This window comes from Lampris incognitus, chromosome 9 (assembly GCF_029633865.1).
Source record: "Lampris incognitus isolate fLamInc1 chromosome 9, fLamInc1.hap2, whole genome shotgun sequence".
Classification (NCBI taxonomy): domain Eukaryota; kingdom Metazoa; phylum Chordata; class Actinopteri; order Lampriformes; family Lampridae; genus Lampris; species Lampris incognitus.
Genome location: NC_079219.1, coordinates 60,236,294 through 60,263,612, shown reverse-complemented (window position 1 = coordinate 60,263,612; position 27,319 = coordinate 60,236,294). Strand labels below are relative to the sequence as shown.

At 46.3% G+C, this 27,319-nt stretch overlaps 2 protein-coding genes across 4 annotated transcripts; one reads left to right on the top strand and one right to left on the bottom strand.

Moving 5' to 3' along the window:
• Window positions 1-2,998: 2,998 nt before the first annotated feature.
• Window positions 2,999-12,000, bottom strand: isg20l2 (interferon stimulated exonuclease gene 20-like 2). Of its 3 annotated transcripts, XM_056285770.1 has the most exons (5): window positions 11,952-12,000; window positions 9,574-10,449; window positions 8,324-8,524; window positions 6,452-6,590; window positions 2,999-3,049 (listed from the first exon to the last, which is right to left on the bottom strand). In XM_056285770.1, the coding sequence occupies exons 2-4, from the start codon at window positions 10,261-10,263 to the stop codon at window positions 6,474-6,476; spliced, it is 1,008 nt and encodes a 335-aa protein (XP_056141745.1). In that variant the 5' UTR covers window positions 10,264-10,449; window positions 11,952-12,000; the 3' UTR covers window positions 2,999-3,049; window positions 6,452-6,473. The 3 variants fall into 3 exon arrangements, with proteins under 3 accessions (XP_056141745.1, XP_056141743.1, XP_056141744.1); XM_056285768.1 differs by lacking the exon at window positions 2,999-3,049 and having other exon boundaries at window positions 5,291-6,590; XM_056285769.1 differs by lacking the exons at window positions 2,999-3,049; window positions 11,952-12,000 and adding an exon at window positions 10,659-11,065 and having other exon boundaries at window positions 5,291-6,590.
• Window positions 12,001-12,120: 120 nt separating this feature from the next.
• Window positions 12,121-26,839, top strand: mettl25b (methyltransferase like 25B). Its single transcript, XM_056285771.1, has 8 exons — window positions 12,121-12,477; window positions 14,510-14,628; window positions 15,832-16,048; window positions 16,178-16,240; window positions 16,582-16,719; window positions 18,440-19,296; window positions 20,307-20,491; window positions 25,328-26,839. Exons 1-8 carry the CDS (start codon window positions 12,376-12,378, stop codon window positions 25,426-25,428), a joined length of 1,782 nt encoding a protein of 593 aa, XP_056141746.1. The 5' UTR covers window positions 12,121-12,375; the 3' UTR covers window positions 25,429-26,839.
• The last annotated feature ends 480 nt before the right edge of the window (window positions 26,840-27,319 follow it).

Sequence of the window (27,319 nt, the reverse complement as noted above, 5' to 3'; positions counted from 1 at the left end):
AAAAGAGTGGCGCCGTCCCCAGTAGGGTGAATGCTCTCTGCTTTCAGCAGGTAAGGGCGGCCCCAGAAAGAAGGCCAGTTATCAACAAAGCCGAATCCCTGCTCATTACAGTAACGCGCCAGCCAGCGGTTCATTGAGGTGAGCCTACTGTACATCTCATCATTTCCCCTCACAGGTAAGGGACCAGAGACAATTAATCGATGCCGACACATCTTTCTGGCCAACTCAAGCATTCTGACTAGGCTGGCTTTTCTGATCTCTGATTGCTTCATCCTAGCATTATTGGTGCCGACATGAATAACAATGGTGCTGAAAGTAGTGGTGCTGTGTGCCTGGGTTCCCCGACTCTCCCTCCGTGATGCAGCACCCTAAGATTCTCCTCTATGTCGGAGACTCTGGCCCCGGGTAAACAGTGAACCAAGGCTGGCGAAGCTAATCTACCATTGCGGGTAATGGAGTCTCCTATCACTAGCGTGCGTTGCTTTACTCTGTCGACAGGAGTGGGAGATGCATGCTGGTCGTTAGGACTACCAACAGGACTGGCGAGTGGAGAAAACCGGTTTGCAGTTGGGAGAGGTGACTACAGACCAGGCCACACGACTGGTAGCTTGCTCTTGCGAGCCTTACCACGCCGGTAAACAGAGACAAACTTCACCGCATCTGTCGACGAGGCTGAGCTAGTGCTAACAATATGCTAATAATAGCAGGTTTGCTGTCAGGTGTCAATTTCATGAAAGGATGAGTCCTAGGGTTGTAGTGATTGGAACCAAATCTGAGGCATTTCTTGTAGGCACAGGTATGAGACAAGGCTGTGTGCTTACACCAGTGCTTTTTAACACTGTTCTCCTCTGCATGACAACTCGGCTGCACAAAGACATAGAGGCAGAGAGTGGGGTGACAACTGATTTCCTTCTGGATAGGAGTCTCTTCAACATCAGAAGGTTTCAAGCCACCACAAAGCTTAGGTCAGTGCGCATACTCAAGTTACATCAGGGTGGACCACACTTCTTAAGGTCTCCCTTAAGAAGTGTGGTCCACCATGGCATACTAGAGACGGCCACTGATCGACCCAACTGATGCCGTCTGTCATGAAGGCGTGAAGCTCGCTGAGAAAAAATGGGAGGAAAAGCACCTGGCAAAGAAGTGCAGGAGACACAAATCCACAGAGGTGGATTTGTGTCTCCTGCCAGTTCCTTCGTGTGCACTGCCTGTGGAAGACAGTGTGCATCCTGCACTGGCATTTACAGTCACCAAAGGACTCATAACAAATAAAAGTAGGAGTAATCATCAGACACGATGGACAACCTGAAGAAGGTGTGTGTGTGTGTGTGTGGCTACATCAGTGGGTTAAAAAAATACAACTTTACCAAGTGAAGAAAATGCCACAGCATCAAACACAGTTCCCTGAAAAGGCTTCATTTTCATTAGCGGTTGATTCAAATGACTGACGAGGCTTTGCTAGCCTGGCTTGAGTTTTCTGGAGGCTGTCTAAATGCTGGAGACTTGGCTGGAAGGTTATCATCAGCTGACCATCAGTCAGCTGATGATAAGGTGTAAGCTGGAGGTGCATGATCAGCAAATGTAAATGTTTAACATGTGGAGATTTGTTGACTGACGTCAGATACTGCCGTGTGTATCAAAGTAAAACACTTAATGTTTTTTAATGAACTGTGTCTGTAACCCCTGGCATTTTATTTCTTTTTTCACTTAAATTGTACATCACTGGTATTGTATTGTACTGTTTGCATTTTTATTATATTGTATTGGGATTAATTTATTGTGATTTACTAATGTTGCCGAGGGATGTACCTTGAATTATTGAAAAGAAAAAAAAAACGCTGCCATGATCATTGTTGCATCGGTGGCCTCCATGCTGTCTGTAGTTTACTTCCATCCAGTTAGCATTGGAGAGGCCGGTCACTTCCTCCTACACTTGCCCTGGTAAAGGACTTCCTTTTTACAGTGTCCACAGAGACTCCTGCCTGATCTCGTCCGTCAACCTGTCCATCACCACTGCAAACAAGAAAGGGCTCAGAGCCGATCCTTGATGTAATCCCACCTCCACCTTGAACCCATCTGTCATTCCTACTGCACACCTCACCATTGTCACACTGCCCTCATACATATCCTGCACCAGTCCTACATACTTCTCTGCCAATCCTCACCTCCTCATATATATATATATATATATATTATAGTATAGTATATACTAGAAGAACCCCGCTACAATGTAGCGGTTTGGTTATCCACCCATCTAAATCTCCCTCTTCATCCTGCCAGCTAACCGCCTTCCCCTGCCCCTAAACCCCCCCCCCACTCCAACTCCCTCCCCCCAAATGCCCAGAATCATCTGAAATGCCGAGAAAAGTGGTTTTTAGCCATTTTTAGAAAATGCATATTTTGCATAATTATTATAATTATTTTAATTTTCTGCTATTTTTCTGGTCCTCTCTGGAACAATACCTACCACCTCCAAAAAAAATTAGGATCATAAGTGCATTTTTGCAACAAAAAAAAATGCATATTTTGCATAATGCCAAAACATTTCTAAGTCCCAGAAAAACAATTTTATGTAGGTGAAAAAATCAAAGATGCTCAGAATCATCTGAAATGCCGAGAAAAGTGGTTTTTAGCCATTTTTAGAAAAAATACATATTTTGCATATTTATGCATAATTTTAATTTTCTGGGATTTTTCTGTTACTCTCTGAGACAACACCTACCACCTCCAAAAAGAATTAGGATCATAAATGCTCTAGTTTTCGGTCCCGCTATCTACACTAACACACACACACATTACGAAAATATATGAGTAGATATATGGCGCAGTGGTCAGCATGGTCGCCTCACATCAAGAAGGTCCTGGGTTCGAGCCCCGGGGTAGTCCAACCTTGGGGGTCGTCCCGGGTCGTCCTCTGTGTGGAGTTTGCATGTTCTCCCCGTGTCTGCGTGGGTTTTCTCCAGGTGCTCTGGTTTCCTCCCACAGTCCAGGGTGTCTCCCCGCCTGCCGCCCAGTGACTGCTGGGATAGGCTCCAGCATCCCCGCGACCCTGAGAGCAGGATAAGCGGTTTGGATGATGGATGGAAATACGACACCAGACAGTTTACTCAAGGCAAGACAGCGAGGAAAGAGAAAGGGCCAAGTGTGAACAGAATGCAGTCCATGTCATGTTCCTGCCAACCAAACAGAACAGCTGATGTCTCTCATGAGCACATTTTCACTGGCAGGAGAAACCAGCTGGTGGTGTAAAATCACATAAACTACACATAAACTACATAAAGGGGCTCCCAGTGGTGAGATGGCTGGTCTATACTTCGACAGATCCTGTGTTAGAAGTGAACTGAATCTTTTTTGTTGCCCCATTAGAGGTGGAAACGGTTCATCTGTGCTCAGCTCTCAAGCCGTGAGTCAGAGACGGACATCTTCATGAAGGTGAGACTTTGGTCCTCAGTGTGAGTTCAGATTCAGTCCCCGTCAGAGAGTACCTGTGAAATGATGGGACTGGTGGAGAATGTCGTCTGTGGACTTATGAAGCTCTCTTTAATGAACTTCACGGTGCATCAAGGACTGCAGGACCGCTCGCTCACCTGCACAACTAATGCAGCGGTGTGAAGTCACAGGTAGTGAGTACTGCTGACTGAAGCCAGTGAGTAGGCACAATATCAACACTCCTCTGACACGTCTCCACCACTGGCTTCCTCGTGTCTTGTGATTTCTTGACTTCCCAGCTTGCAGCACCATCACACTGGAACACGCAGGGCTGATCACCTGGTGGTGGTGGGGGAGTCTGAGGTCCTGCTCTACTCCCAGAAGTGGGTAAATCATGAGTGAGTGATGTATTGTTGTACAGTTGGGTGTTCACTACAGAGGACAAAAGTTATCTCTCATCATCAGCATTGCTAGTTTTCATAATTATAACTACACAAAGTTGTTTGACAGGAAAAACTAATACAGAAAAACTATCAGCCATGTAATCTTACCTCCAGACTACATAGGTTTTATTTTTACACTTACACATTTTACACAAGAGCACCTTTTTACTTCATTAAGTCTGAAATACCTGAGTATTATTTCTCTGAGCCAAAACTACAGATGTTTGTTGAATAAGTGGCGAGGAGGCCAGAGGATACTACAGACCGTGGCTGTGAGGAGGTGTTTTACTGTTTGTCAGTACAGAGACCGTCAGTACTACCACAGCACACCTTACTGTATGTCAGTACAGAGACCGTCAGTACTACCACAGTACACCTTACTGTATGTCAGTACAGACCGTCAGTACTACCACAGTACACCTTACTGTATGTCAGTACAGACCGTCAGTACTACCACAGTACACCTTACTGTATGTCAGTACAGAGACCGTCAGTACTACCACAGTACACCTTACTGTATGTCAGTACAGAGACCGTCAGTACTACCACAGTACACCTTACTGTATGTCAGTACAGAGACCGTCAGTACTACCACAGCACACCTTACTGTATGTCAGTACAGACCGTCAGTACTACCACAGTACACCTTACTGTATGTCAGTAGAGACCGTCAGTACTACCACAGCACACCTTACTGTATGTCAGTACAGAGACCGTCAGTACTACCACAGTACACCTTACTGTATGTCAGTACAGACCGTCAGTACTACCACAGTACACCTTACTGTATGTCAGTACAGAGACCGTCAGTACTACCACAGCACACCTTACTGTATGTCAGTACAGACCGTCAGTACTACCACAGTACACCTTACTGTATGTCAGTACAGAGACCGTCAGTACTACCACAGTACACCTTACTGTATGTCAGTACAGAGACCGTCAGTACTACCACAGTACACCTTACTGTATGTCAGTACAGAGACCGTCAGACATGAGGTCTTCACATGAGGTCTTCACGAGGTCTTCACATGAGGTCTTCATGAGGTCTTCACATGAGGTCTTTACATGAGGTCTTCACATGAAGTCTTCATGAGGTCTTCATGAGGTCTTCACATGAGGTCTTCATGAGGTCTTCACATGAGGTCTTTACATGAGGTCTTCACATGAGGTCTTCATGAGGTCTTCATGAGGTCTTTACATGAGGTCTTCACATGAAGTCTTCATGAGGTCTTCACATGAGGTCTTCATGAGGTCTTCACATGAGGTCTTTACATGAGGTCTTCATGAGGTCTTCACATGAGGTCTTCATGAGGTCTTCATGAGGTCGCGGGGGTTGAACTTCGCATTGCTTGACTGAAACAAAAAACATCTTCTGGAAGGTGTCCATCAAAAAGCACCTCTCGTGTTTAGGATCATAGTTAAAATTTATTTCAACCTTGTTACACAAAAAGTTGATCTTTTGTTTCATATAAAACATATTAAATAAGACCAGTATCTGCCATGTCCTTCATTTACAAAAGAGCTTCCTGAAAGAAAGTAAAACAGGCCCTACATCATTAGTTCCAGGTTCAGCAGTAAAGTCTCATTTGACTCATCTTAAGCAAAAAAAAAAGTGTAAGGCTGCCGCCTAGTGGCGACAGCAGCACCTTCTGAACATAAATCCATAAACTGAAGACAACCTTGCAGGGGCAGCATGGCTCAGGAGGTGGAGCGGGTCGTCTGGTAACCAGAAGGTTCCTGGTTCCATCCCGGCTCCTCCAGAGCGTGTCGAAGTGTCCTTGAGCAAGCACTGAACCTTTAACTGCTCCTGATGAGCAGGTTGGCGCCTTGCATGGCAGCCTCCTCCATCAGTGTGTGGATGTGTGTGTGATTGGGTGAATATGACCCAGATAGCAAAACTGCTGTGGCCCGGACCCGTCCCACACCCGACACTTCTTCCAGCCCACATGCTGCGTGGAATGATGGCACTTGGGCGGTCCACTCCCGTTTGCCAGATCTGGGCCAGAACCAAGCCATAGCAATGCCCCATGTGCCACACATTTGCCAAAGGTGGCCATATTTGTTTTGTGATATTTGGGCCATATTCACCATTTACCACACGGGCCACTTCAGGCTCACATCCATTTTGTCAGGGCCAGAAGAAGGCCAGCAGTGCCACATCACTGCCTGAAGTGGCCCACATCTGGATGCTGTTTAGGGAGGCATCCACTGTAAAGCGCTTTGAGTGGTCGGTAGACTAGAAAGCGCTTTACACATGTAGCCCACAACCTTTTCTTTTTTTTTTCGAACAGAAGGTCACCGACATGGGAAGTAAGGCAGGAGAAAGACACACAACAGAAAGCTCTTGTTGAATCATTCATCTGGCATTAAAAAACCCACTTTAAAATTACAACCACTGTTAAAACGGTAATCCAGGGTGATTTATGATGAATGTGCAGGAGGTTCAGTGCGTCACATGAAACACACTGCTGCTCTTGATAAACTGGTTGTCACAGAATTCAACTCACAATTTGTTTTTGGTTTTTTTCTCTAATTCACTAATCCAAAATGTCCATAACATCTCTTAAATTTACAACCTAGTTCCCTCTCAAAACACCGTCAACACCTGGCCTGGCCTTTTGAGGCCAAAGTCCTCTCCCACTCCTCCTCCACCACTTTGTAGAGCTGCATGGTGGCCTGGGCGTCCTCCACAGAGGAGTGACCCTGTTTCCCCGTCTGCAGACAGAAAGAAGAAGGTCTGATCAGTGTGGCTGCAGCACAGCAGCAGGCAGTGCAGCAGATAACACTGTCGCTTTGCAGCAGCAGTGTCTCGGGTTTGTTCCTGGGCCTCTGTGTGGAGTTAGCATCCCCGTTTGGTGGGTTTCCGCTGGGTTCTCCAGTTTTTTCCCACCACCAAAGCCGAACTAGTAGAGCGGAAACTTTAAATTGTTCATAGGTATGGATGGTGTGTGAGTGGGTGTCTGTGTGGGCCCTGTGATGGACTGGTTACATGCCTAACACGTCTTCCTGCCTTCTGTCCTACACTTACTGGAGTAGGCTACAAACCCCCCATCATCCATCCATCCATTATCCGAACCGCTTATTCTGCTCTCAGGGTCGTGGGGATGCTGGAGCCTATCCCAGCAGTCATTGGGTGGCAGGTGGGGAGAGACCCTGGACAGGCCACCAGGCCATCACACAGGGTACACACAGAGTACACACACACACACCTAGAGACAATTTAGTACGGCCGATTCACCTGACCTACATGTCTTTGGACTGTGGGAGGAAAACCGGAGATCCCGGAGGAAACCCACGCAGATACGGGGAGAACATGCAAACTCCACACAGAGGACGACCCGGGATGACTCCAAGGTTGGACTACCCTAGGGCTCGAACCCAGAACCTTCTTGCCTCACAGCAAGAAGGTTCTGACTATGGTAAAACAATAATGATTCAGCTCATTCTCAATTCCTAAAAGCATTTCTCCTGAAAGTGTTTGCATTTTAAAAAGACGGTTTGCCCTTTTAACTTTATTGTTTTATATTTTTGGGGATTCCCTCTCCCCTTTTTTTCTCCCCAATTGTACCCGGCCAATTACCCCACTCTTCCGAGCCGTCCCAGTCTCTGCTCCACCCCCTCTGCTGATCCGGGGAGGGCTGCAGACTACCACATGTCTCCTCCCATACATGTGGAGTCACCAGCCGCTTCTTTTCACCTGACAGTGAGGAGTTTCACCAGGGGGGACGTAGCGTGTGGGAGGATCACGCTATTCCCCCCAGTTCCCCCTCCCCCCCAAACAGGTACCCCGACCGACCAGAGGAGGCACTAGTGCAGCGACCAGGACACATACCGACATTCGGCTTCCCACCCACACACACGGCCAATTGTGTCTGTAGGGACGCCTGACCAAGCTGGAGGTAACACAGGGATTCGAACTGACGATCCCTGTGTTGGTAGGCAACAGAACAGACCGCTACGCTACCCGGACACTCACTTTGTCTTTTAAAAGACTTCCATTTGTGCTTATGAACCATGATAGGAACGACAGGTTTTACTTCAGTCAGCAGTGATTAATTTAGCAGAGGCTACGGCAGAACTACCTCTCTGTTGGACCAATCAGAGAGAAGCAGCTTCTCTGTCGGACCAATCAGAGAGAAGCATCGTCTCTGTCGGACCAATCAGAGAGAAGCATCTTCTCTGTAGCACCAATCAGAGAGAAGCATCTTCTCTGTAGGACCAATCAGAAAGAAGCATCAAACATGGTCAACTAGTGAAAGATGGTAATCTTATCTATAATGGAAAGGTTAAAGAATGCCACTTTAACACCTTGATTAACTGAACTCAGCGTCTCCAAAGTTGTTGAGTTTGGATATTCTAGTTTCAAGACATTGTGAGACTTTGTCAAGCACCTTGCCTTAATCAACACAATCACGCTACCTTCTTTACCTGCTGGTGTTGTTTCCTACCTGTATATCTCGGTTAAATATGGCCTTGGTTAGTCGCTTCAGAGAGACACACTCCGTCTCACCGAAGCCAGCCTTGCGGTTGAGCAGAGGGATCTTGGAGGTGTCTCTGATGAGGGACGAAGGGTGGAAGTAGCCCAGGACTTTTAGGTCATGGTGGATGGCGTGGCCAATCACAACCTTCCCTGTGAGTAGCCTCAGGATCTGCCAATGAAGGAAAGACATAACTCCCTTCAATTATGAATTGAAGTCATTAATGTTAATTTTTACACTAAAACCTCTTCCACCTGTTTCTCCAATTACTAATTCTTTATGTGCACACTCCTGGTCCTACATGGAGCATGGCTAACCACAACTAGGTGTTTTATAGAATACGTGCACATTTTGTTAAGTGATGACTGAAACGTCTTCTGCGTCTTTATGGTTCAGAATTCTTTATGACAGAAACTGAGAACGTCTCTATGATGGGTAATCATTCTGGAAATGAAGGGATATCTGTCGCATTAGTTGTCTGGACTCTGGTTCTGACCATTAGCCTACACTCACTACTAGTGGTATATATGGCAGGTAAAATAGGATATGAAGTTACAAGGTCACTGAAGGCTATAATGTGACAAACTGAAGTCTTCAGCCACACATTTCACCCCACGTGTTGTGGATAACATGTAGTTGTAGAGAAGGAATTTGCACAGAATGCTCAGAGTAATAATTTCCTACATAAACTTTTTTTAACTGGGGCAGCAGTGTCTCAGCAGGTAGAGCAGGTCGTCTGGTAACTGGATGGTTGCCAGTTCGATCCTCGGCTCCTCCTTGCAAAAATGTGGAGATGTCCCTGAGCAAGACACCTAACTGCCCCCGATGAGCTGGTTGTTACCTTGCATGTTTGACACCGCCATTGGTGTGTGTGTGTTTGTGTGTGTGTGTGTGAGGCATTAATTGTAAAGTGCTTTGAGTGGCTGTTGCAGCTAGAAAAGCGCGATATAAAATGCGGTCAAATTACCATACCTGAGCATTCCTCCAATGTTGGGATACTGGTTGTAGCTTGTTTTATTTCGACTATGCTCCATTTCTATCTACAATTCTATTTAATATGCAACTTAAACAATTAATTTAGGACTTCCCTTTATCTGCTGTCATAACAACAGACTCCCCATGGAGATCCTTACAGTGACAGTGTGACAGTATAATGAAATTATGAAAATTAAAAAAATATTTTTAGGGTCAAAATGCCCCCTGTATACCCCCCCCCTCACCTCCTTCCTGGCATCTATGTATGGGGGGGCCATGGCGAGGTCCCTGGGCCGGATGCCACTCCAGCGTGTGCGGTAGTCAGTAACAGGCATAGTAGGCTTGATGAACTTGTCATACACCACGTCTCCCTCATAGGAGACAATACTGCAGCGTGCTAGCTGACTGACACGTCCCTGTGGGCCCGTGCCCACCATCTCACAGTCAATTGCAAGGTACTTTTCAGGTTTTCCAATGGGTGATGAGCCACTAGAGACACAGGCAGTGGGTTTGAGGCTTCGAGGTGCTGAGGTGCCTTTGGTAGCCGGTTTAATGCTCTGTCGGGGGTAGCTTGAATTCAAAACTGTGACAGTCAAGGTGGCAGGGCTTTTGGTGGATACTGAGGGCCTGGAGCTACAGACAACACTGCTGCTTGACTTGGATGCATGAAGTGATTTCTGGGCCTGTGTCACAGTGGGAGGGGGGGGATGCTTTGTTCCATTTTCCTGTGAAACTGGGCTATGATGACTGGGCCCCTGTGTAGACTGTGCCTTTTTGTGCTTGAATTTGTTCTGCTTGTCCTTAAGGTAACCCTTTCTCTCCAAAAATCTTCTCTTTCTAAGGAACTCCTTGTGCTTTTTATTTCCCATTCCTGGTTGAATGTTCGTTGATGCTTGGTCATCAGAGGAAACCAAACTGATCATAATATCCGACATGATGGAGAGAAACCCTGGCAACAGCTGAGTCAAAATATATGGTCTTAACACACTTTAAATGACTGGTAAATATATCTCCTCAACGTACATTCAAAGAATAACACCCGATTAGAATGTCTTGTTTTTTGGCTTGAGACAAAGGTTTGCATCATTCTTGGTAAATTTGGATAGGCCAAGTTGAATTTCCTGCAAAGCAGTGACAGAGATAGAAAACGTTAACAATGACTGACTGCCTATGACGAGCAGCAATGCAGTACTTCTGTTCAAGAATGGAAGATTACCACTGACTCTTAGGAGTCCCGACTCAAAATGTACTTTTACTCACGAGCGTTTGAACTACAAGTTACAGCAAATCGCAGAAGTTAAACCAATTTTTGTTTGACGTGTTTCCCTACTTGTAAGGATTACAGCTGCTTGCTTTGCCTTTTTAAGGTCATCGGCGAACTTGGATTTTCTAAATGTACCATTCAAAAACAAGCCACGCTGAGAGAAGTGCTGCACGGAGCAGAGCAGAGCAGGTGGCTGAAACACAAATCCCAGAAACACCGACATAAGCAACGAGGCACGTGGCTCAGAGGCGTGAAGAAACGGGCCGAGTTGAAATTCCTGCAAAGCAGCGAGAGAGAGAAACGTTAACAGTGACCGACCGCCTGTGGGAGCAGCAGTGCAGCGGTACTTCTGTGCAAGACCGGCAGGTTACCACCGGCTCTTCCGAGTCCCGGACCAAGAGTCCCGGACCAAAACCGGCTCTTCCGAGTCCCGGACCAAAACCGGCTCTTCCGAGTCCCGGACCAAAACGTACTTTTACTCATAGCGTTTGAATCCTGGTGTGGCTGACTTCTGCCTGTGCCCATGTAATAATAATAAAAACAATAAATCACACTTATACAGAGGCTTTCTAACACTCCAAGTGGCTCTACAATAAACGGCAGTGAAACAAGACAACAGATAAACACAACACAGACACACAGGGGTGGGATGGAAGGGAAGGGATGGGATGGGGTGGGGTGGGATGGGAAGGGGGAGGGGAGGGCTAGGTAAGGGAGAAGCGGCAGTCCCACACGACGCCGGCCGTACTCCCACACACTTCAACACACACACAGGGGGGCAGCAAGCTAATAACGCACAGCCCACGTGTTGTTGGTCCGCGCCCACGAGCCTCGTGGTTTACGTGGCTGTGGGCTGGACCGTGTTTCCGCTACCTGCTCCGGGCTGCACAGCGCGTCTCTCAACGTGGCTTGTTTTTGAACGTGCTTTATTTATACGACATCCGACTCGACTTGAGCTTACGTACAACGTAAGTAAGGCAAAGGTCCACTGGGAAAATCAAAGTTCCCCAGCGCCCTTAAAAGAGCAAGGCAAGTAGCGGTGACCCGCACACGTAAACCCGTCAAACCAAAACCGCTTCACCTCGTCTGACTTGCCATAACTTGCAGTTGTTACGTGACGTAGATCAGCGTTGACGTTAGCTAACTAGCGCGCTAGCTACTAGCGCGTTAACGCTAGCAGCTAACGCTAGCGCGCTAGCAGCTAACGCTAGCTGAGGCGAGTCCGCTTAAGGCGGCTGTAGCCGCCGTGACGGACCTGTCGCCACGCAAGAAACCTGCGCGTCAACCGACAGCTAGACCTCCGCGACACACGGTAAGAAATACTGCGGCCGACAACGACCCGAGGGAAAGAGAAAATACCTGCCGTCCCACCGTACGCCTCGCCATCATCACATGACCTGTACTTCCGGGTCAGAGGTCGTGTGGCTACTGTAAACACGTGACTGGTGGTTCGCTGTTGTGCCGCTATTCCGCACGACTTAACGAGGAAAGTCCGCGGCCCGGCTGCTCTACGTGGGACTGTCGAGGTGTCGGTGCCGCTATTCCGCACGACTTAACGAGGAAAGTCCGCGGCCCGGCTGCCCTACGTGGGACTGCCGAGGTGTTGGTGCCGCTATTCCGCACGACTTAACGAGGGAAGTCCGCGGCCCGGCTGCTCTACGTGGGGCTGCCGAGGTGCTGGTGCCGCTATTCCGCACGACTTAACGAGGGAAGTCCGCGGCCCGGCTGCCCTACGTGGGGGTCCCGGACTCCTGCTCCTCCCCGAGCAGCAGAAGGTGCCCAGATGTTCTCCCCAGCCCTTTCACCGGAGGAACAAAGGGGCTTGGCGAAGAATCTCACCACTTTTCTGTCGACGTACAAACACATATCCGACTCCTACATAATCGTACGTAACCGCCAGTCTACCGGGGGCCGCTGCGGACACTCTTTACATGCTTTGCCAAACGGCCTCAGGGAAACAGTGTGATCATGGTGTCAGCTCGCCGTCACTAAAGAGTCATTGTAGCGAAGCCACCGTGGTGGCTAATGACACAGAGAGATTGCACAGCAGTCAATGAGACGAATAAGGCTGTTATTGACATGTCAGCAAAGTCTGAGTCGGTCTGCAGGGCGACTGGAGTTCAAATAAAAGCCTTACCCTTTTTATACCATTAAAAAACTGAAATATTGCATGTACATAAGTATTCACACCCTTTACTATGACACTCAAAATTGAGCTCAGGTTCATCCTGTTTCCACCGATCATCCTTGAGATGTTTCTACATCTTGATTGGTGTCCACCTGTAGTAAATTCAATGGATGGGACATGATTTGGAAAGGCACACACCTGTTTATATAAGGTCCCACTGTTGACAGTGCATGTCAGAGCGGAAACCAAGCCATGAAGTCAAAGGAATTGTCTGTGGACCTCCGAGACAGGATTGTATCGAGGCACAGATCTGGGGAAGGGTACAAAAACAATTCTACAGCTTTGAAGGTCCCGAAGACCACAGTGGTCTCCATCATTCGTAAATGGAAGAAGTTTGGATCCACCAGGACTCTTCCTAGAGCTGGCCGCCCAGCCAAACTGAGCAATCTGGGGAGAAGGGCCTTGGTCAGGGAGGTGACCAAGAACCCGATGGTCACTCTGACAGAGCTCCAGCATTCCTCTGTGGAGATGGGAGAACCTTCCAGAAGGACAACCATCTCTGCAGCCCTCCACCAATCAGGCCTTTATGGTAGAGTGGCCAGACGGAAGCCTCTGCTCAGTAAAAGACACATGACAGCCCGCTTGGAGTTTGCCAGAAAACACCTAAAGGACTCTCAAACCACGAGAAACAAGATTCTCTGGTCTGATGAAACCAAGATTGAACTCTTTGGCCTGAATGCCAAACGTCACGTCTGGAAGAAACCAGGCACCTCTCATCACCTTGCTAATACCATCCCTACAGTGAAGCATGGTGGTGGCAGCATCATGCTGTGGGGAGGTTCTTCAGCGGCAGGAACTGGGAGACTAGTCGGGATCGAGGGAAAGATGAATGGAGCAAAGTAGAGAGAGATCCTTGATGAAAACCTGCTCCAGAGCACTCAGGACCTCAGACTAGGGTGAAGGTTTACCTTTCAACACGACAACGACCCTAAGCACACAGCCAAGACAACGAAGGAGTGGCTTCGGGACAAGTCTGTGAATGTCCTTGAGTGGCCCAGCCAGAGCCCAGACTTGAACCCCATTGAACATCTCTGGAAAGACCTGAAAATAGCTGTGCAGCGACGCTCCCCATCTAACCTTACAGAGCTGGAGAGGATCTGCAGTGAAGAATGGGAGAAATACCCCAAATATAGGTGTGCCAAGCTTGTAGCTTCATACCCAAGAAGACTTGAGGCTGTAATCGCTGCCAAGGGTGCCTCAACCAAGTACTGAGTAAAGGGTGTGAATACTTATGTACATGCAATATTTCAGTTTTTTATTTTTAATACATTTGCAAAAATTTCCTACTTTGCCATTATGGGGTATTGTGTGTAGATTGATGAGAAAAAAAAGGAATTTAATCCATTTTGGAATAAGGCTGTAACATAACAAAATGTGGGAAAGTGAAGGGGTGTGAATACTTTCCGGATGCACTGTATAAGGAGCACACCTTGGAGCATCCTATATGCAAGGATGTCTGACCCGCTAGTGGTCGTTTTAACATCTCAGTGGTTACGCTGACATTTTGGAATCTCACTTGTCCTGCTTTTGAGCATAAACAAGTTCATCTTCTACTAACTTTCTGTCCTGATTATATGGCCTTGTGCTTCTTGCCACAATTGCTTGTCACTCTAATCACATGAAATGACAGATACCCACATGTGCCCTTATGTAATAGCATACCACTTTCAATAACCATACTGTTACAGCATTCATGTCCCATCAGGCTGTCAACATTATACCTCCACAGGAATTCTTTTCTGAAGATCTCTGGAACACGTTACCCATCAAATGGCAGCAGGTGCTCTGTGACCTGTCACCCCCACAGATCGCAGAGCTCTTACTGGACCCAGCACACAGGGACAGAAGGTATGCATGTGGTAATCTGATTAGATTTAATGCAATTATTTCAATTTAGATTGTAGGTCAAACCTTGTTGATTTCAGTTTGTTGCAGTACCGGGTACTAAGGGAAAACATAAACATGTCTTGATGCATGCTCAGTAATCCGAGTAAGGAAATCCCAGAAAGTTAAATCAGTTTATCTGGACACGGTTTAGTGGGAGAAACGTTTCATCCTCACCTAAGGGACTTTGTCCGTCTCAGCTGACTGCAGGTGTCCCCAACATTATAAACAGTGCAGTTGCATAACGACAAAACCTGAAATCTGTTTCATATGCAAATGCCATGGACATTAATTAGATGTACAGTGGCCACATGTACTATTCACAGAGGATTTTGGAATAGCTGCAATCACAACATTGTAAGATGGCGACAGATGTTAGCCCCCCTCCTTGGTTCAGGGAGGGCTGTTCCCTCTTCACGTAGATAGCCTTTTAAACTCCCATTCAAACCAGTGTTCCTCCCTATCAAGGATGTGCACATCTTCATCCTTGAAAGAGTGGCCACCTGCCTGTGGGTGGGTGGAGACCGTAGAGTCCTGGCCTGACGAGGTAGCTCTTCTGTGTTGTGCCATCCGCTTTTCCAGAGTCTGTCCAACTGCTGTGACTTGTACTTGTACTGGTCCTGGCTGACTTGTAACTTGTCTGGCCAGGACTCTGCAGTCTATACCCACCTACAGGCCAGGGGCCACTCTTTCAAGAACGAGGATACCTGCATTCAGCTGAGACTGACAAAGTAATTTAGATGAGCGATGAAATGTTTCTCCCACTAAACTCTGTGTCCAAATGAACTGGTTCTGCTTTCTGGAAAAAAATAACCAATTTCCCCTCGAGTATGAATAAAGTATTCTGATTCTGATTAAACAATTAGCAAGACAATTGAAGCAAATTGATCCCCTTGGGGCAAATTTGTAATTTGTGATATTGGGCTATACAAATAAAGTTGACTTGACAATACAGAAATTATTTTAAAAACAATTTAATGAAAAAGCAGCAGAGCATATTGAGTTATGAGACAAAGAGGGGTGGGAATATCACTTTACAGCATCTATGATGCAGCATGTGCAAAAACAAAGAGAACAGCCCAAGTCAAGAAGAAGCAAATCAGGTATAGGCCTACAATATAAAAAATAAGTGAAAAATAACTGATCCAGGGCATGTTGTCATCACAGATATCCAATGGTATGGCCTCTTTCCCTCTTGGCTTTCCGGGCCACGGCGCATGCCCTGGCCTTTCCCCGGCTGGCTGGGCCGGAGCAGGATTGGGAAACAGGCCCGCTGAAGCCAGAGGAGTTCCTGGAAAACCAGAGCCAGAGCTCTCTGCTGGGGCATATATTTAGGAAACACGTCAAACCCAAGAAACAGCATGAGATCCGTAGGCTTGGCATGGTACGAGCCCCGTTCATTTGTTAAAGTTACTTGTCACTGGTACTTTTGTGAGCACCTTCCCCACCACCATACATATAAGACATTGTTTAGCATGCTGGTGTTTTCTTAATCTACCATCCTTGTCCCCAGTTAGTCAAACAGCTCTGCGACCAGACTGACTGCCAGAGTGTTGTGGATGTGGGCTCAGGACAGGTATTGTTCTTAATCTGTGGTTTCTGCTACCAAAGTCGACATCATCTTTTCTTCTGTACTCTTGACATCTAGCCTTGTAGGTTGTGTCTGATTCGCAGTCCCACAGCTAACACATTACATTTTGTAATCTCGTTATACTAGGAAGTAGTTAGCAAAATCAGTTCTAGGGTATTTTTAGTTCTTTGATAACTTATTATAGCTTTTGACAAATGGAAAGACCTGATCTGCTGAGAACAAATCCTCACAGAAATGGAGCCGTCGTTCAACTCTGCATGAGTCAAAATGGACACTGGTTTCAACACTAGTTTCATGTGCTGTCTTCATTCCCATGCTTTACATAGGGTCATCTGACCCGGTTTCTGTCATTTGGACTCGGACTGTCTGTGACGGCAATCGAGGCTGATCATGCATTGGTCGCGATGGCATCCAAGTTTGATGGCCAGCTGCTGTGGACCCTCGAGAAAGAAAAGCAGAAAAAGGTCAGGATGTTGGTGAAAATGTCTCAGTGAAGGAACCTCCTTTTAAAGGTCCCATGAAATAAAAAATATATTCTCATTCTTGACACCTCTATAATTCAGATCGCTTTAACATTGTAGTCTAGAAGTTCACATTTTTATTTTTGTGTTTTTTTTTATTTATTATCCTGCACTTGAGGGCATATAAGAACAAACTGTCCGATGAATTGGGAGTGAGATTCAGAGAAGACAAGTGATCTTCTACCACCAAACTAAAACCAATAGCATGTTGACGTCCACATTCCTGTGAGAATGCCCAACGCTCCATTGATATGGAGTCTTTGCTGCTAAACAGCCTCCATTCTTCTGGGAAGGCTTTAGAACATGGCTGTGGGGATCCGCTGTCAGTCAGCCACAAGAGCATTAGTGAAGAGACGAGAGACTTTATTCATCTCACAGCTACACACTAGAACACACACGCATGCAGGGAGTGGTGGCTGAAGAAATGTTTTTCCTCTTTTTTCTCATCCTGCTGTCAGAATCGAAATCAGAATCATCTTTATTTGGACATGTATGTTTACACATAACACGGAATCTGACTCCGGTTTAGTGGCTCTCAGTGTACATACAGAGAATAACAACTCAGCAATCAGGAATATAGACAAGGAATGACTATATACAGGTGAAACAGGAAGTCAGTATTGCAGTGGTACAGAGTGCAAAGATGCTGGAATAGATTTGTTAGCAGGTTACTGATATACATGAGGTAGGTAGACATGACAGAATATACAGTATATACTGCGTGCTTAGATTGGTTTTTTTAAACAAGCTTTATTTTCAATTTTCAAACACAAACCAATCACAGAGCCTCCTGCCTGATCTCATCCGTCAAAACCTGTCCATCACCATTGCAAACAAGAAAGGGCTCAGAGCTGACCATTGATGTAATCCCACCTCCACCTTCAACCCATCTGTCATTCCAACCACACACCTCACCACTGTCACACTTCCCTCATACAGATCCTGCACCACTCCTACATACTTCTCTGCAACTCCCGACTTCCTCATACAATACCACACCTCCTCTCTCGGCACCCTGTCATAAGCTTTCTCTGAATCTACAAAGACACAATGTAACTCCTTCTGACCTTCTCTATACTTCTCCATCAATATTCTCAAAGCAAACATCACATCTGTGGTGCTCTTTCATGGCATGAAACCATACTGCTGCTGCTGATCATCACCTCTCCTCCTCTTAACCTAGCTTCTATTACTCTTTCCCATATCTTCATGCTGTGGCTGATCATCACCTCTCCTCTTAACCTAGCTTCTATTACTCTTTCCCATATCTTCATGCTGTGGCTGATCATCACCTCTCCTCCTCTTAATCTAGCTTCTATTACTCTTTCCCATGTCTTCATGCTGTGGCTGATCAACTTTATACCTCTGTAGTTGTTACAGTTCTGCACATCACCCTTGTTCTTGAAGATCGGTACCAGTATGCTTCTTCTCCACTCCTCAGGCCTCCTCTCACTTTCCAAGATTGTGTTAAACAATCTAGTTAAAAACCCCACTGCCATCTCTCCTAAACACCTCCATGCCTCCACAGCTATGACATCTGGACCAACTGCCTTTCCAGTCTTCATCCTAAAGACAGGCTACTTGAGCTTTAATTACTGTAAAATATTGTATAAATATTATTCCATAATGATGAAAAATTATCTTCAATTTTTTTCCCCTCTAGAATGGCTCCCTTCAGCTTTCAGTTTCTGGACCCTCTCCCCGCCATGTGACCGGTTGGGTAACCCCCAAGGCATCATGGGAGGTCTTCATCAAGCAACTCATTCCTGCTGAATGTATTGGAAATGGTCACCAAGGGCAATCTATACGTAGTAAAAAGAAGCTAGGAAACTCTGAACAATGGGAGCATGGGTGGCTCCACACCACAGAACCAGAACCTCTTAGTTCTACAGATTGTGCCACTTCCTGTTTGACAAAACAGCCCCAGGACTCAGAGCTGCCATCACAGCACCAGTCCAGCTCACCCTTGTCTCCGAAGCACCTGCGCAAGAATGACGATAACAAGGAGTTTCCCTGTGACTGCTGCTGCCGCTGTGCACAGCCTGTCCATCAAGCAGGGCAGTGTGGCTACCCAGCCTTTGTCCTGACAGGTCTCCACGCCTGTGGTGATCTGAGTGCCACCCTCCTCCACCACTTTGTCAACTGCCCGCATGTGCGTGGCATCACATCAGTGGCATGCTGCTACATGAAGCTCACCACCAAAGAAAACCCCATCCCACCAGGTCTGGTAATTCCTCCCGTTTCTATTACACCGGCCAGTGACACGTCTGACTCAGAGTTTGGCTACCCAATGAGTTCCTGGGTGTGCGGGTTGCCGGGACACCAGCTTTCCTATAAGGCGAGAGAGGGTGCGTGCCATGCCATTGAGAACTACCTGTGCCGGTTGAGGGAGGAGAGCAGGTTGCTAAGGACACACTGTTACCGGGCAATGCTGGAGACAGTAATCAGGGGGGCGAGGCCTGAGCTGCGGAGGGCGGGAATCCAGACGATAAAGAAGGCTCACTTACTGCCCTTTACAGAGTAAGTGCCTGACCCGCCTTTACCTTCAAATGTATGTCTGCAGCCAGCAGTCAGTGATGCTCAGAAACAGCCTGCACTTTAAAAAAATGGCTGATGTGTAAAATTGAACTCAGTGCCCCAGATTCCTACATTCAAAAACACAGGAACCAGCTGGATGTTGTTTGATGGCCTGTGATGTTCCTTCTTGGAAAAAGAACTTGGCTCATGCTTGCAAACTATAAAGATTACAGATAACTGATATGAGGGCATCAAGATTGCTGATCAGGGCTGGGTATGCTCTCTGTGGAGGTCAGGTGTAAATTGTACACAGGCTCTTTAATCAATTGAAGTTGCTCTGCTCTGCAGGCCCGGCAACGGTGATCCACAAACTGAACCCAAAACGTTGATATCTTCCACGTTTCATCTCTCTAATGTTGATCCACTGTCAGTTTAACAATACAAAATTCTCCCACATCTTACGCCATAGAAATTCCATCTGAATCTTCATTTGAGAGTTGCAGGACATTGCTGCATATCTCTTATTGGTTGACACGCTTGACTGCAGTTAAACTAGAGAGTACGCTCAGAGGGAGAAGTTGTTCACAGTGTGAAGGCAGATCCAAACTGTGTTTTCCGTACTTATAAAGACTTGAAATTTGTGTAAAAATCAAACTATAGTGCTTCTGTCCTGCATAGACCAAGTTATGAACCAAAACAATACGAATGCTAAAGCTACAGTATGTCATTCAAGCTAGCCATCCTGGCTCCAGTAATGACATGCTCCTTTTACTTGTTGCTGGCTTGTTGGAGATATTTCTACTGCACTTTTTGCTGTTAGCTAATCCAGCAGGACCAAACTGAGAAAGAACATTACACCTTAGTCCAGCAATTGACTAGTCAAATCAGATGTTATTGTAAGCCAAGTCAGTTAGGAAACCAGCCCCCAGAGATCCCAGGGCCCTGCTCTGTTAGCCACTAAAGCTAACCCATTATAACGCTAACAGGCCGGCTGCATCCCATGTGCCCCTCAGGTACGCCCGTCTGGGTCTTCCCCGTGTGGGCCTGCCTGCCGAGCTTCCCCTGGACCTGGGCCGGTTGGAGGCCATGCTGAAGCAACAGGGCCGGGTGGTGGTTTACTTCAGCCTGGCTTTGCTGCTGGCCCCAGTGGTGGAAACATTGGTTTTGCTTGACAGAATGATCTTTCTGCAGGAGAACGGTGAGGACACGCACAGCCTTAAACTGTTTGAGGGAAATACAATCGAATATCTCTTTCTGTCTCCCTCTCTCTCTGTCTCTCTCTGTCTCTTTCTCTCCCCCCCTCTCTCTGTCTCCCTCTCTCTCTGTCTCTCTCTGTCTCTCTGTCTCTTTCTCTCCCCCCCCTCTCTCTGTCTCTTTCTCTCCCCCCCCTCTCTCTGTCTCCCTCTCTCTCTGTCTCTCTCTGTCTCTCTGTCTCTTTCTCTCCCCCCCCTCTCTCTGTCTCCCTCTCTCTCTGTCTCTCTCTGTCTCTCTGTCTCTTTCTCTCCCCCCCCTCTCTCTGTCTCTTTCTCTCCCCCCCTCTCTTTGTCTCTCTCTCTCTCTGTCTCCCTCTCTGTCTCTCTTGCTCTCTGTGTCTCTCTCTCTGTCTCTGTCTCTCTTTCTCTGTCTCTTTCTCTCCCCCCCTCTCTCTGTCTCTCTCTCTCTCTCTCTGTCTCCCTCTCTGTCTCTCTCTCTCGCTCTCTGTCTCTCTCTCTCTCTGTCTGTCTCTCTTTCTGTCTCTTTCTCCCCCCCCCCCCTGTCTCTCCCCCCCCCGTCTCTCTCTCCATCTCAATTCAAATTCAAGAGGACTTTATTGGCATGGGAAACATACATTTACATTGCCAAACAGGTGTGAAATAAAACAAAAAATATACATACAATAAGTAGGTACAGAGAATAAAATAAGATAAAATAAGTATGTGAATATATATATATATATATATTAGATGTAGGAAAAAAAACTGTAATACATTGCAGTACATGCGTGTTTCATGCACTCATCAGCTGCCATGTGGTTAAACAACAAAGAAAAAACACACAACCTCACAAAAAAACACAGGCTATGTTTTTTCTTTGTTGTTTAACCACATTGGCAGCTGATGAGTGCATGATGCACGAAACAGGCTTGTACTGCAAAGTATTAAAGTTTTTTTTCCTACATCTACTACTTTCAGCTGCTCCCGTTAGGGGGCGCCACAGCGGATCATCCGTTTCCGTCTCTTCCTGTCCTCTGCATCTTCCTTTGTCACACCAGCCACCTGCATGTCTTCCCTCACCACCTCCATACACCTCCTCTTTGGCCTTCCTCTTCTCCTCTTCCCTGGCAGCTCCATATTCAGCATCCTTCTCCCAGTATACCCAGCATCTCTCCTCCACACATGTCCACACCATCTCCATCTTGTCTCTCTGGCTTTGTCTCCAAACCGTCCAACCTGAGCTGTCCCTCTAACGTACTCGTTCCTAATCCTGCCCTTCTTCATCACTCCCAATGAAAATCTACATCTATCTTAATATTCCACTCATTTGTTGAGCACTTTTATCAACACCATTGATGGTTTCTGGGGAAAAAAATTATATATATATATATATATATCAGGCACGTGCCATGAGCTTTGAGATTAGGTAAGCATAACATATTTTAAGACACCTAATTACACATTGTGCCAAGCACAAATGTTGTGGGTGAGTGTAGTGTCAAGGAAATGCCATTCAGGTAAATTGATGCCCTAGAACCCGCTAATAACCAGTAAGCGGAGTGTTACAGTGGCTTCTGATGTGTACTGCGGTCTTCTGGTGTTTACTGAGCGCGTGTCAGGTTATTAAGGTGCCCGCAGCCTGCCTGAGTCCACACACTATAATCACGCATTGAAAACAACATGCAGGAGCAGCAGAAGAGGCGGCTAGCCGCTGCACAGCCACATAGCCATTTCTTGCGTCCGTGCCAGTCTTGTTGGAATCCCCTCACGAGTCTCCCCTTTTAGTGTGAAGGTCTTTCAGCGCTGGTTCCGGGCGGCCTTTAGAAAGTAACTCAGTTTTTCCCGTGAAATCCAATTCGCGAAACCCCCGAAGGTCATTGATGTTTACAGTGCTACTGTTCATTTTCACTGTAATGTTAAAATCAGTCGACAGTGGTGAGCTACGAGCTAGCATGCAGGTCCATCGCGTGAACGTGGACGTGATGACGCTGGTAAGGAAAGAGCTACTGATTGGTTTGTAAGTATGCTGGAGGTCACGTTCTGATGAAGCCAACAAAACTACGTCATCGGCGAAGAGCAGCGATGCAATTCTGAGGTTCCCAAAATGGACACACTCCTCACCTTGGCTGCACCTTAAGATCCTGTCCATGAATATCACAAACAGAATCGGAGACCAGGGACTACCTTGGCGAAAAGGTGTTTGACTTTGTGCCGAGAATGCAGACACAGCTCTCACTTTGGTTATACAAGGACCGGATGGCTTGTAGCAACTGCCCCGGTACCCCATACCGCCGCAGTACCCCCTCCAGAGTTCCCTGGGGTAGACGGTTGTAAGCCTTCTCCAAGTCCACAAAACCCATGTAGACTGGCTGGTCAAACGCCCATGCCCCCCTCAGCACTTCCGCAAGGGTAAAGAGCTGGTCTGTTGTTCCACGGCCAGGACAAATCCGCATTGTCCTCCTGGATCTGAGGTTTGACAATCAGTCGGAGCCTCCTTTTCCAGCACCCTAGAGTAGACTTTCCAGGGAGGCTGAGCAGTGTGATGCCCCAATAATTGGAGCACATATATAAGAGGGTCGGAATCAAGCTGCACCCCTGTCTAGCACCCTAGCTTTGGGGAAAGAAGTTAGTGTGTTTTTTTGCCTATTTTGACAGCACATTTTTGTGTGTGTACCTTGAGTTTATGATGTCATAGGATGTCACATCACTTTACAACAGTTTGTGCAGCAGACCCTGGTGTAAAACTGCATTTCGAAATCAACAAAGCAGGAGAATAATTTTCTTTTTTGTTTATTTGGTTGTCAATTAGGGTGCTGAGGCTGAAGATATGGTCTGTTGTACAATAATTTGGTATAAAGGCAATTTGGGATTCGCTCAGAACATTGTTTTGTGTAAGGAAATGTAGGAGTCTGTGGTCGATGATCATACAGAGGATTTCCCCGAGGTTGCTGGTGACACAGATCCCATGGTAGTTATTGGGGTCAAATTTATCTCTACCTTTGCAGAGCAGCATAATCAGTCCCTGGTTCCAAATATTTGGGATGATCCTGGGGCCAAGGATGACAATAAAGAGTTTCAGTATTGTCAGTTGGAATTTGGGGTCTGTGAATTTGATCATTTCATTTAGGATGCCATCAACAGCACAGGCCTTCTTCGTTTCAAGTGATTTTATTTTGTCCTGTAGTTCGTTCACTGTAATTGGGGAGTCTAGTAGGTTCTGATAGTCTTTTGTGGTTGACTCTAAACTATGTAGTTTATCTTGTATGTGTTTTGCTGTTTATTCTTCTCTATTGGACCAAAGACGGGAGTGGTTGGAGAAGTGGTTTACCCATATGTGTCCATTCTGGATGGGTAGATCCTCGTGTTTTTGTTTGTTTAGAGTGTTCCGATTTTCCCCGAAGTGGTGGTTTGTTTTTTATGGATTCCTCAATTGCATGTAGCGGATGTCTAACATGTCGGTCCCTTTTTTACTTACTGTGTTTTTATACTGTTTTAATGTTTCACCATAGTGAAGATGTATGTTCTGGTTGTCTGAGTCTATGCTTTTGGTTTGATAGGTTCTTTAATTACTTTCTGAGGTTTTACATGCATTGTCAAACCATTTGTCATTATTGTTAGTTTTTTTGGCGCTTCTGTTTGAGGTCTTTAGGTTTGATAAAGAGGCTGAAAGGTCAGATATATTGTTAAGGCTTTCTACTGCCCTGTTTACACCTTCTCTGTTGCATTGGAAGACTTTTTTTCCCCCAGAAACTGGTCTAAAAGTGATTGTACTTGTTGTTGCCTAATAATGGTTTGGTAGGTTTCTACACTACTTTCCTTCCATTTGTAGCCTATTTTAATAGTATGTGGTTTGGTTAGCTTGATTCTTCATGACTGGATCTGTTCAGGTAGACTGTGGACTTGCTGTGGTCTGACAGGGGTATTAGTGACTGTTAATGCTCTGAGACGCCAGGCTCGAGTCAGTTAGGAAGTAATCTACTGTACTGTTACCTGGGAAATGAGCTGTAGGTTTAGCTACCACAGGAGTCCCCTCGAAGCCTACCGTTGACTATGTACAGGTGCAGTGAATGACAGAGATGTAAGAGTCGTGACCCATGTTTGCTTGTTCCTTCGTCGTGTTTGTGTCTGGACTACAATGTGGACATGGGACTGGGAATGTGTTGATGCAACTGTATTGTACTGTATTGTTTAGAAGGGTGGGGACGCCTGCAGTCAGTTTAGACTGAAGATGTCACTTAGTTGAGCGATGAAATGTTTCTGTCAATAAACGTTGTGCCCAGATGAACTGATTCAGCCTTCTTTGAGGGACTGGAGATGGTTAACCTCCTCCTCTAGGATGGAGAACATGTCCTCCTTAAAATATGGGGATTCCACTGGGGGAATGTAGGTAGCACACAGGAAGACGTTTTTCTCAGTGGAGGTAAATTCCAGATGTAAAAACCTCCTGTTTTGACCAGCTTAATGGAGTGGCTTCTGATCTGTACCACATTAACATAGCTGAGTCTCTTCCCTGTTTGATCCCTGTTAGCTTAGTGCATGATCCTGCCAGCTTTCTGTAGTTCACAGGGCAGTAAGTAGGACCATGTCCTCTATACCGTGTTTCCTGTAGGACAATGATACGTGTTTACAATTTCTTTGATGAAGTTCAGGTTTCTGCTCTACCAAAAGCAGTCGACCTCACACCTTGTATAGTCCAGGATGTAGTTGTGACCTATTTCTCTCTCTCTCTCTGTCTGTCTGTCTCTCTTTGTCTCTCTCTTTGTCTCACTCTCTCTCTCTGTCTCTGCCTTTTTCCTGCATTGCTGTGCTCCATGTTATCTTCCATTGTTTTATCTCTGTAGGTATCTGGAGTCGTCTGGTTCCCCTCTTTGACCCGAACTTCTCTTCCCGGAACCTCGTGCTTGTGGCCCTGAAGTCCAACATGACTGGGGAGGAAAAATGAAGAGTGTAGTCTAAAAATAAGGGACTTTTTTTCTATCTTTATTTTACATGCATTACCTTTACAAAAAGAGAAGGTTTTTTTTTTTGTTTTTTTTTTGGATGGCTGGTGTCCTCCCTTGTTGCCTGGTGAAGCAGTTTGTTGGAAATATATTTGATGTGGTTTGGGCCTCATCTGTCATGGCGGCTCCCAGCCACTCCAGCCCTGTTCCCTTCATCTCATGTCTAGCCCTGCTCTGACATCATCCCAGTCCTGAATCCTGTCCAGTTTTCCTAGGTTACCCATTTGCCCCGAAGCTTTTTCTGATTTTTCAGTTGTGTTTCTGTGTATTTAAGTTGGGCTGTTTGGTTTGATGGTTGTCAGAGCGCGCCGTCATGTGTCCTCGTGTGTTTCTGGTACCCTCATGTTTCTTACCATTCAAACCTTTTGTGTTATTCCTGAACCCGCTGTGACATCATCTTCTGATCTGAGCCGGTGGATGGTACTGGTGCTGGTATCTTGTCATTGCTTTTTTTTTTGGCGTATTCTTTGGCATCTTAACGGAACAAAATGTCGGTTATTTCTAAGCTTTTAAAAAATATTTTCACTGTTATTTATATTGTTTTATTGTGATTGTTTTTTTTGTAGATCTGCTTTTATGACATTTATACCAGAAATAAAGGGAATTAGTCATTTAGATTCTTTGTGGAATCAGAGATGGTTATGGTAGGAAGAACTGCATTGTGGGAAGGATGTTTGTATGTCGTACCTGGACAGTGATACCATATTCTCATAGCTTACCACCTTTATTACGTACTATGACCATGGCAGCGCACAATGGAAAAACAAAAGCCAGACGTTTTGACCCTGGCCTGGCATGCCTGACATGGTTTAGCTCTTGGGGGGAACTAGTTGTGGGACCTGTTCTAAGAGGTCTGTGACCAGTTTGTTTGTAATGTGTGTTCCCCACAGAAGATGGTGATAAAGACAGATGACTGGAAACAGTAATAAGTGTCCTCTGATGTTTATTGATCCATTTAGCTGGAGGAAAACGTTCCGCATAGCTGGAACATGTAACTGCGTCAGTGAGAGATCCTGAAAACTTGGACTTAAATCCAAACATCTGGACATCAGTAAGTTTTCATGTATTCTTCTTCGTGACGAAAACCATGAAATTTGTGTCATTTTCTCTTATTTGATTTCTGAAAACTGGATACACAATATTCGCGATTACTGATAAAATTGTCCATCCATCCAGCCATTTTCTAAGAGCGTCCTTTGGCCAATGAACAGCCCACTTGCGGTCTCTACTTCTCTCCACTCCTCCTGGAGAATCCCTCGGAAATCCTACGAATTCTGGAGGGTTCTTCTTTTATTCTTGAATATTATCACTTAAAAGATCATCACCAGTCACTTTCTTGAAACAGAGCCATGCCATTTGGGTCTGGTCATAATAAATTAAATCTCTGTTTAATAATTCACGAGCCCTTGTCTATTCATGGAAACTACACTGGGTGTAAATTCTCTGTCTAGTATTCATCATCAGGTTCTTCTCAGGCCGACAGATTCAGTTCCTCTGTTAAAACTCCTACAAAATTATTCTTGAGGAATGTCCGTTTGGGCAGGGAGGGTGTGGGTGGTTTTAGTCTGATGAGCCTGGAAGACTCGTACCCCCACACCCTGCCATTTTAACTCCATAACGACACAAGCATACATTAAGCACTGGGACTTCCAGGATGGGCTGGTTGGCATGGATGGGCTTGGCCAGGGGGTGGCCGCCTGCCCAGGTGGATTGGGGGGTGTACCTCAGGGGTGCGGGTCCGGCTCGTGGTTTTGTGGACTGGTTTGTGCTCGTCCGGGGCACGCGGGGCTGTTGCTCTGCAGGCTGCTGGCCTCCTCCGGGGCTCGGTGTTCC